This window comes from Xenopus laevis, chromosome 2L, assembly GCF_017654675.1.
Source record: "Xenopus laevis strain J_2021 chromosome 2L, Xenopus_laevis_v10.1, whole genome shotgun sequence".
Taxonomy (NCBI): domain Eukaryota; kingdom Metazoa; phylum Chordata; class Amphibia; order Anura; family Pipidae; genus Xenopus; species Xenopus laevis.
Genome location: NC_054373.1, coordinates 49089962 through 49100920, shown reverse-complemented (window position 1 = coordinate 49100920; position 10959 = coordinate 49089962). Strand labels below are relative to the sequence as shown.

The following is a 10959-nucleotide window of genomic DNA, read 5'->3' as shown; positions in this document are numbered from 1 at the left end:
CGCTCATGAATGCATTGGCATACACTGGTGCCACTTTCGAGCCCATGGCAGTGCCAGCCCGCTGTATATAGAATTGGGTCTCGAATTTGAAATAATTGTTAGTTAGCACAAAGTCTAGCAGCTGTATGACATTCTATGGGTGGGCCGATATATGTGGCGTTATTCGTAAGTAGCTTGCGTACTGCCTGCAACCCGGCCACATGAGGTATGCAAGTGTATAAGCTTTGAACTTGAGCTTTAGTGGCCAATATTAAATTATCTACTGGCAAACCAATGCTCCCCACTACCTTAAGAAAATCTGTTGTGTCTTTCAAATAGCTGCTGCTGCAGGTTATGCAAGGTTGTGGTAACATATCCAGGTACTGTGCTTCCTTTTCATTTACAGATCCAGTGGACGATATTATTGGTCTCCCTGGTGGTCTTTTTGGATTTTTATGTATTTTGGGCAATGTGTACATGACAGGCACTGTGGGCTCCCAGGTATGCAATAGCGCTCCAATTCCTTTGACAGCCAGCCTTGTGTTATGCCCATATTAGTTAAAGTTACAAGTTCCCCTTTGAATTTTTCTGTGGGATCATAGGTAAGTTTCCCATAGTTATTAGTGTCCGACAGTTGGGATAATACTTCCATTCTATAATATGGAATCATTTTCCACCATGAAAACTGAAAAGAATAGATGAGAATCACTCATGAACAGTTCACAAAGCTGGAATATACTTACCCCAAAATACTTAAAGATCCTGTTGTTGCAAAAGGCAGTGCTACAAAATATTAAGTAGTAGGAGGTGAAGGCACTTTGTATAGTATAAATAATTACATGTTAGAATCAAGTCTCACAAGTGGTTGAATTGGCACATGGTTACCCATGTGAGCAGTAACGCCACGTCAAGGCTTCAACTCTTGTTACTGTCCATTCACACATCTATTGCAGCAAATGGCTCACCCTATCACTTGCTGCAATAGTTCCCTCTCTGGTCCCGCATGGAGTGACATAAACTGTCATGGGACCTTTCCTCTTCAGCAAATACTGAGAGGTATCTGACTAGTCACACACACACATAAATGGCTTTTAATCACACACTGGCTATTTAGATTTAATTTAAAGATTAGATTTTTAGTTTTAGATGATATTTATACTCATGCAGAAATCATGATGGACCTATTTAGCTGACCACATATGACTAAAACTATGGGAAGAATAGGGTTGTTTCTAGTTGGCATTTTGGGTCATACACCTCTGCCCAGTCTGTACCTCCCCCCCCTAATACCTGAGCTGACCTGCAATTTATTTAAAACATGGACCTGGGTGTTTTGGACTTGATTTAAAAAAAAAACAATATTGACATTCACACACATGTCTCACACAACCATACAACATTCCTACACAGAATATCACACATGCTACAATTATTGCTGTACTTGACTACAGTTGATTTTTATTCTTTCTTCCTCTCCTATACACAGGTGGTGTTCTTCTTTTAGCAGCCTCCCCAAGAACCCTGCTCCCCTCTAACTACTGGTTAATAAAAGTCAACCTTGGGCATCCCTATTTAATTTAGCTTTTGGCATGCCTTTTCCATTTCGGGGGGTTTGTCTTTTAGTTATATTTATTTTTTAATGGCCAATTATTTGCAATTAAATAAATTTAGATGATCCAGAGGAAGGCAAAAACCCCCATTCTGAGGCGGTCTCCAATCTGCCTCAGAAGGGGGAAAAAATTCCTTCCTGACTCCAAAATGGCAATCGGACATGTCCCTGGATCGACAGTAGCCTTGTAAAGGAAATACAATGCCACATAGGGAGTGTACAGGTTCAATTCCATTGCTCCCGTATTGGCATGCCATTAATGAAGCACCAGGTTATAAAAATAACCTGATACTAGTGACTGATTCCTTGAAAGGGAGAACAGGTCATTTCCAATACAGAAATGCTTGCGGATTCCAAAAGGGAATTCAGTGTTCTCCTGTTCAAAGAATGGGTGAGCATTGCAAATAGCTAATTCAACTGATGCACACATACACACACACACACACGGACACACACGAACACATGGACACACACATAAACACACACACGCACATAAACACACACATATACTGGTAAGTTGGTAACAAAAAACCCTAAATAATCAGGTCTCCAGGGGGTATACTTACCACTACTTACCATTACGGAGCTCAGCGACTGCTGAGTGGTAACAACCCGCCCTTCTTTCCCTAAAAGAAAATGGTTTTAAAAAAAAGTTTTTAAAAAAGGAGAATTCAACCTATCCTGAAAAAAAACCTGTACCCCCCCACCCCAGGTAGACCCCCCTCCCTCCTCCCCCCAGGCTAACTACCCCCCCCCCCCGGGGAGATGCCCCATACTCCATACTCACCCCTCGCCACAGATTCTTCCAGGGAAGTTCCACGTGTCCATCTTCTGCGTCCTCAGTAAGCTGACTGCGAGATCGGCAATTTCCTTGTAATTCCGTGCATGCGCAGTTGCATAAACAGGCAAACTGCTCCAACTGCGCATGCACACAAATACCGATCTCGCAGTCAGCTTACAGAGGACGCAGTAGATGAAGGCTTGGAACTTCCCTTGAATAATCTGCGGCAAGGGGCAAGTATGGAGTATGGGGCATCTCCACGGGGGGTAGTTAGCCTGGGAGGATGAGGGAGGGGGGTCTACCTGGGGTGGGGGGTACAGGTTTTTTTTCAGGACAGGTTGATTTCTCCTTTAAGAGCATATGTTTTCTTTTCTACATTATTCTAGATGCTTGTCTGTCAATAGTTATATAATATCTATTATCCTGTCAATAAACTATTGTATAACATTTTATCTAAAAACCTAAAACTAGCCTAATCTTTTACATTACTGTACACTGTCTCATTTCATCTAACATTTATACTCACGATGTTAACTCTTCCTTTCTTTCTTTTTCTCTTCTCCAAGTCAAAGCCAGGGATCCCATGTGGTGGCGACATTGATGGCAGACGCAGGTGGATGAGTTGTTGAGACGTGCAGCTTGCCATAGAGGGTATGATGTCAATTGGCCCAGGTTGTTGCTATGTCCAGGCAGTATTGATGTTTTCCCATATTAGAACCAATGCCTTACTCCTGCCAACTCCAGCTGGGATCCACGTAGGAGAAATCTGCCAAGTTGGTTTCCTCGTTGCGAATTTGAGAGGAGAATGACAGCGGGATCTCAGTGAAGTCATCTGCTGATGGCTATATGAAAGAAAACAAGGTGCTTCTTACATACTTCATTTCACTCAAGATAAGTCGTAACTTAATATGTGGCTTGAATTATCTGTAAAAAGTGATTACTGGATTCAGATATTAATACCCAGAAAAATAGAAGCAGGGTAAATTAAAATCAGACTATCAGTATCCACCAAAACTCAACAACTTTATTTTGGAAATAAAATTACAAAAAGTTTCTGAAGGCCAATGAATGAGCTATTTAAAAAGGTAACTGTCAATAAATAAATAAGGGACCCATTAACACATGATTATCTGTCCTTGTTACAGTGATTAACCATAGTGGAGACCAAGCTGAAGTCCAGGTTGGGTGAAATCTGAAGGTGAATTGCGTTTTATCAGTCTTGGATATTACTAGAACTTTGGGAAAGTTCCTTTTACCAACATGTTTTCATATCTAAATGAAGCCCAACCCAATGCTGGGAGCCTTAACCCAAAAGCTCCGAAGACCTCTGGCCTACCAAGTGGTGGTTGAGTAAAAAAGAGCAGCATTTTTCTGCAGTGTGAAAGTGGGTGGATGTATCATATATAGCACATGTATTTACCATTCCTGGCTGGAAAGGGGTCTTCACTCTCCGGTTCTCCAGCACTTCCCAGTTCACTGTGCTATAAAAAGCGTGCTCCCTGATGTTTCCATTGATACCGATCCGCTGATTCTCGTCCATCTCCAAAAGCTAAATAGAGACATGAATTTCAATATCGCAGGTGCTTTGTCGTGTACCTCCTAGCATTAATATATATATTATACGAATTATTCTGTAATTCTTGGTTGGCTGATATTTACCTTTGGCAGGAGGTCCAGCATTTCCTGGCTCATATAATATGGGTAATAAGGCTTATTCTTCTTTATAGCATAGAATTGCCTTAAAATACTGCCTGATGGTGAGAATGGCAAGCTGCCCGTGGCCATTTGGTACATGGTGATCCCAAAGGACCACCAATCCACGCCTGCGTTATACTCTGCCTTTGATAGAACCTATTAAATAAAATGATTACAGAGAAAACATGAGTCATGAACTTGATCCAGTACCTGCAGAACACAAAATAACACGGCAACATATTAAATTGCAAATGGATTACATTTAACCTCTGTATTAATATTAATTTATATTAAATGAGCACAGATCCAATTAGGGTTGCCACTTGGCCGATAAAAACGATGGTTGATTCCAATGTTATTAATAGGGAAAAAAGATAAATATATAGAAAGGCCGGTATTTTTTTCCAGAAAAGGTGGCAACCCTAGATCCAATACGTGTGGTATTATCAGCTAAGTAATTAAAAAATCATTCAAAATGAAGACCAATTGCAAATTGTCTTAGAATATCACTCTCTGCATGAGACTAAAGGTTAATTTAAAGGTGAAAAAGCCTTTAGATGCTATGTTTGTATTTTAAATGTTTGTTGTCACCTCTGGTGCGCGGTATCCAGGGGTTCCTGTTACTCCGTTGGTCCTTGTCTGGTCGAAGATGTTCTCCGCTGCGAGGCCAAAGTCACAGATCTTGATATGGCCGTCTCTGTCCACCAACACGTTGTCAGGTTTCAGGTCACTGTAGGATAAGCATTAGGAGCAATTTACTTAGGTAACAGTTCTTGGGACCAAAATTGCCCTCCACTGCCCTTATAAGTAGGCTGCCATTAGAGTGGGGATCCTGCAGGTGGCCCATGGCAACAGAGAACCCAAAGAAATGTGAAGGTACAATTCACAGAGTAAAAAAGATAATGGACCTGCAGAGGGAATTCATGGTGTTTGGGTGGGGATGTTGACGTGTTTGAGCAGAATGGTGTGAATGTGTATAAAATATTCTATATTCTTTTAATTGAGGCCATCAGTGTCAGACTGGCTCACCGGGATACCAGGAAAACTCCCGGTGGGCTCAGGTGTCAGTGGGCCCTCAAGCTGCTAAACTTTTGGCCTATTTCCTGGCCATTCCCTATTCTATGAGAACGAAGAGGCTAAATAGATGGAATAATAGATTATAGTATGTAAAGAAAACAAACTGGGAGAATAGAGGTTGATTGAGGAGATGAAGAATTTTAGTAATGAGAGTGGACCCCTGGTCTAAGGTTTTATGGTGGGCCCCTGGTCTAAGGTTTTTGGGTGGGCCCCTGGTGTCACAGTCCGACACTGGGGGCCATGTTCTACTTTGTTGGATTTGCCCACCTCCCACAGGGACCAACCAGGCAGTGGGATAAAAACCTGGGCTTACTTGGGGGGAGTTCTATGTAGTGTGGGGTCCCATGACTAACAGCACCTGCAGTCTGACTATGTAAGTGCTTTCTTGTATTGGCTCATTTAAAAAGGAGTTGGGAGAGATGAGTAGCTACTATGGGAAATGCTTGCCTACAGTACATGTAGTTGTGACAGTCCATCGTCACACAGTGAATCTATGTGTCAGAAAGCACATAAAAACAACACAATACACTGAGAATTTACTCACCGATGAATGATGCCCTTAGAATGCAGGAACTGGAGGGCAACCACCATCTCCGCTGTGTAGAACCTTTTACAAAAAGAAAATCATCATTGTTCCTATATCACATTCATTACATAGGATTTTTACAGTTAACTATAGAGTTGCCTCATAGTGTTCTCTGTGCTTGCATCTGATGCATATATCTAAGGGGCAAATTCACTAAGCGCCGAAGCGCCTAACGCTAGCTTGAATTGGCCAGCGTTGGGCATTTTCGTTACTTCGCCGATTCACTAGCGGACGCTGGTGTTACTAGTTGTTACTTCGCACCCTTACGCCTGGCGAATTTGCGCAACGGACGTTCATTCATTTCATTGTTGTGAAAGCTAACTTTTACGCCAGACTTCCTTCGCCACCTCAGACCAGGCGAAGCGCAATAGAGTAGATAGAGATTGCTTCAAAAAAAGTTAAAAAGTCCCAAACAACGCTGGCATTTTTTGTCTTTATTACCGGTGATAGGCTGAAAAAGATTAAAAAATTTTTTGGGGCTCCCCTCCTTCCCCCCTACATTTCCTAACTCATGACAACTTAACTATACAGTGGGCACATGTGTAGGGCAAAATAAAAAATTTATTTGCTGTTTTGAAGGTTTCCCAGGCTTGTGTAGTTCTGCTACTTATACCTCCATTGTAACTTCAATTTGGCGCCGTATGCAAATTAACCATCGCTAGCGTAACTTCGCTTTGCTTGGCGAATTAACGCTAGCGCAACTTCGCAACCTTACGCTACCCCTGAGCACAACTTCGGAGTTTAGTGAATTTGCGCAGTGCTGGCGCAACTACGAAGCTTAGTGAATTTGCCCCTAAGTGTTAAACCAGAAAAATGAAAAATGGAAATGTATGAAACAAGCCCAGTATAAAAAGTACACTTTCTAATGCAATTCCTCTGCAATGGCCTATTGGTTGGGGCAGGTGGGAGGGGTGATATTGTAAGTCTATGGCATCTTTTAGCAGCTCCTTTGGCATTGGCCAGGATCTAAAGATTGCCAGTCTGGGCCTGACAATATACAGAAGAACACAATTCATTAAGTGGGCAGCTTAAACAGAGGAATAAGCTCTACATGGACCTTTGGAATATTTAAATATGTACCCCAAATTTCTCTGGAATAATTCTACAGGAATAATTCATATTATTCCTGTAGAAAGCAGCCCTGTACTTATCTATGCAAGGGTACAGGGCCCAGCTGCATCTTGCACCCACTTAACTAGAGCACCTGAATGAAACACAAGTTAGGGTGCAGGAAAGGGGACACCACTACTCAAGCTTGTCCCTCAGTAATACAGTGCTGTCAGAGAACAAAAACCTATTAAGGGCCAAGAGGTAGACGGTGAGCAAAGTATGAAAAACATGGTGGGCTGCAGCTATTCTTTCCAGTTTGCTCCCTATCCCATGTACTGTAAATGGGTCCTAATGTCACTTACATGATTCTTGCCATTGGCAGATTTCCTTTGCGCAGAATCATTTGCATTAAAGATTTCCCGCTGGCATACTCCAGGACGAAGAAGGCTTCCAGCTGTTAAAGAGAGAATAGAAGAAGGTGAGACATAGAACATCCAGCCTCCCACCCAAAAATGTTAAAACAGCCTGAATAGAAGTGGTAATGTGAATAAGTGCAAAGCAACATCTTGGCGCTCCATGGAGAAATAGAAACAGCCATGTATGAGGAGCAAATAAGACCCCACCGCATAGTTTGTCTAACACTGGTCTAATTATGCTAAAAGTTCATTTAAATGCTAGAGATTATATGCAATTAATAAGAGTATCATTTACCTCTGATTGAAAAGCTGCATATGAATGGCATAAAAATGGGCATCCTCTAGTGACCGTCAGCACTCGGGCCTCCTTCATCATGATGTTGAAGTTGTTCTTGTCTGGATTTTTCTGCATGATCTTTACTGCTACCAGTTGCTTCTTCGGTGTAAACGAAGCCAACATCACCTAATAATGAAGGGCAAATATTAAAAATGACATGGTGTATGGTAAAGGTAAATGCTAAACACTGAGAGGCTAAAATGAAAAAGTTATTTGTTTTTACTTTACACCATAGGTGGAGAATAATGAAGATTTCTGGAGGTTCAGTCTCCCCAATTAGTTAGAACCAGTGATTCCCTCCCCAATATAAATGTCGACGTTCTATATCACCGCTTTATACTGATATTCTTAGAACTGTATTTTCAAAACAGTGAGTAATAATACTAAACTACTTTATTCTCTCCTATGTTTTCTGCTTCCCTAGAATTTATACCAAGAGAAATCATGGGAAGTCCTTCACTTACCCGGGCAAAGCCTCCTTTTCCCAGCTCTGAATAAAACCTGTAGTTCTTAATATCCAGGGGGACAGGTCTGCTGATATCCACACAGAGTTTCTTCGCTGCGCTTCCACCTTGTTAGAGAAAAAAACTCCATTAGTACCATGTATTACAAATAACCTGTACATAGCATATATTAATAAACCCATCAGCAAGCACAAAGCAGGGCTCCTTAATACAAGGCAGCACAAGCGGACTGGAGAGGGGACACCTACACCTATGTGCCTCCCCTAGGCGGCCCCCATGAATACATCTCCCAGAAAACTTAAACCCTTGATTAAATATTGAGAAATGCTGGAAGCCTGTATTTCTGACATATTGACACAGCAGACCATTAGTGCTAGTGATGTTCATAAGAATCAATCAGTAATTAGATTTGAACAGTTACATACAAGGTAGAAAATTAAAGCAGGTCTGATTGGTTGACATTGGCATCACTTTTTTCTTATACTATAGAAAACCACCCCTGATTGGTTGATACTGGCAACATCACTGGTTATTTTTATTTTCCCTATGTTATAGTAAACCAGCCCTAGTTTCATACCAAGATTAAAAAAAGAAGAAGAAAGAATGAATAAAAAGATGGGAAATTTTTAATCAGAACAAGACCTTGTGTAAATCAGCAAGCTATAAACATCAGGCAAACATATTAATTGCAGGAATCCTTATAAAAAGACATCCCAGCAAGTTAGTGCAAATAGATCCTATGGGGCCACTTGTTATTAGCAAGTTAGGGCACAGATTAAACAAAAAAGCTACAACTACGTTTTCTTACCTTCTAAGGGATCCTCTGGACTTCTTGATCTTTGATCCTTATTCACACCTTCACTGGTCTTTTCCAACTGACTTTTCTTTTTTTCTAACTTTTCACTCTTCTCTATGGGGCTTTTCTCCTTGTCTTTTAATTCACTCCTTTTGTTTTTATTGCTCCCATCTTGACGGGTCTTCTTTTCCATGGGGGGTTTCTTCTTCTCTTCTAACTCATCTCCACTCCTTCTCCTTTTATTTCTCCCATCTTCACTGGTCTTTCTTTCCATGGGGCTTTTCTTCTTCTCTTCTAACTGTCCTTCACTCCTTCTCCTTTTACTGCCCCCATCTTCACTGGTCTTCTTCTTCACCAGACTTTTCTTCTGGTCTTCTAACTCACCTTGACTCTTTCTATTATTGATCCAATCTCCACAATTCATCCTTTGTATGGGGCTTTTCCTCTCTTCTATCTGTCCTTCACTCCTTCTCCTGCCCCCATCTTCACTGGTCTTCTTTTTTGCCAGGCTTTTCTTCTTGTCTTCTAAATCACCATCACTCCTTCTGTTATTGCTCCTATCTCCACTGGTCTTCCTTTCTTTGGGGCTTTTCTTCTTCTCTTCCAACTCCCTTTCTCTCCTTCTCCTTTTACTGCCCCCATTTTCACTGGTTTTCTTTTTCACCAGGCTTTTCTTCTTGTCTCCTACATCTCCATCACTCCATCGCCTTTTCTTGACTTGTCCTTCCTCCTCCAAATTCAGACTCCTCTTCTTCCTCACCTCCATGTTGATCTCTCCTCCTATACTGGTTTTTCTATTTTTATTTAAGCTCTATCGCAAATTATCCGCATTTATCTATCGCCTCTCTCACTCCATGTCTCCTCTCCTCACTGTCCAAACGGCAGTTGGTCTGAACCAACTGAACAGGTAACTGAACTAGGTGAGACATGTGACCACCAGCAGTGTCATGCGGGCAGGCAACATGGAGTGACATGCAAGCACTAGAGAGCTGAGGACATTGCCATGGCACTACAGAGATGGAAAACTTCACTAAGAGCAAATGTTTTAAGTTGATTGGGAGTCATCAAGTTCAGAATAAAGATTTGTTATCTGGAAAACCCCAGGTCCCAATCATTCTCAATAACAGGTCCCATACCTTACTTAGCAGTTGTCTTGGTTACCATTCAATGGTGGTGAAGAATCGGAGAATTTCAGATTTAATTCACTAGGGGGGTTGCCTAACATTTGCATTTGCCCATTTTCCTTGTCCTTTAAATAAACACAAGGTATGTTTGATAATGCAGATCACAATATGTGTTAAATACATCTCATTCAGTGACATCACTAACTTGGGAAATGTAGCCTTTATAATGAGCCGTGCCCATGTCGGATACGCCTATCTATACGTCCTTCCAAATTTCATCCATTGGCTTTGTTGCTGTAGTACCAAACCACGCAGTACCAAAGAAAACATGCTGAATATTTGGGGCTATATCATGATGTCTTCACTTGAAAAAAGGGGGGATTATCTGCACCAGGTAATAAAGTATTTTATACTTTAACTGGTTGGAGTTCTTGCCCGTTAGGAAAAATAAAAACATTGAAAATACGTGTGTGTGTAATGTGGTTATGCACAAAAATGTGTGGCTTTTGCTCTAATGCATTTGGGGTACCTTATCCACCTGTCACAGATTCTTATAGGTATTGCCAGTTAGCACTTTTGTCATTGTGATTTTGCAGTGACAAAACAAAGCAGAGGACCCATAATGTGTATTAAAATTACTTTATTACAGTTGATTCTTTTAACATTTCCTTTGCTATGATACAAAGGATAATTACAAACAAAATATTACATAGGATTTATTTTCTTTCCTTTTTCTCACAACTTTGTAACAGCCTCAAAGGAACAGTTCAGTGTAAAAATGAAAACTGGGTAATTAGACTTTGCAAAATAAACAAAGTTTCCAATATAGTTAGTTAGCCAAAAATGTCATCTATAAAGGCTGGAGTGACTGGATGTGTAACATAACGTAACAGAACAGAACACTACCTCCTGTTTTTCAGCTCTATCACTCTCAGTTAGTCAGTGACTTTAAAGGAGAAGTAAACCCTAAAATCAATATGGCTGAAAAGGCCTTATTTTATATACTGAACTTATTGCACTAGTATAAAGTTTCAGCATATCAATA

The 10959-nt window shown here is 41.0% G+C and overlaps 2 protein-coding genes across 2 annotated transcripts; both read right to left on the bottom strand.

The window, feature by feature from the left end:
- Nucleotides 1–4616: 4616 nt before the first annotated feature.
- LOC121399907 (protein kinase C delta type-like) lies at nt 4617–7219 on the bottom strand. The gene is made up of 3 exons (XM_041581863.1): nt 7140–7219; nt 5686–5748; nt 4617–4794 (listed from the first exon to the last, which is right to left on the bottom strand). Exons 1-3 carry the CDS (start codon nt 7184–7186, stop codon nt 4638–4640), a joined length of 267 nt encoding a protein of 88 aa, XP_041437797.1. The 5' UTR covers nt 7187–7219; the 3' UTR covers nt 4617–4637.
- A 139-nt stretch (nt 7220–7358) lies between these two features.
- Nucleotides 7359–10103, bottom strand: LOC121399900 (protein FAM133B-like). Its single transcript, XM_041581850.1, has 2 exons — nt 8803–10103; nt 7359–8101 (listed from the first exon to the last, which is right to left on the bottom strand). Exons 1-2 carry the CDS (start codon nt 9554–9556, stop codon nt 7914–7916), a joined length of 942 nt encoding a protein of 313 aa, XP_041437784.1. The 5' UTR covers nt 9557–10103; the 3' UTR covers nt 7359–7913.
- Between the last annotated feature and the right edge of the window lie 856 nt (nt 10104–10959).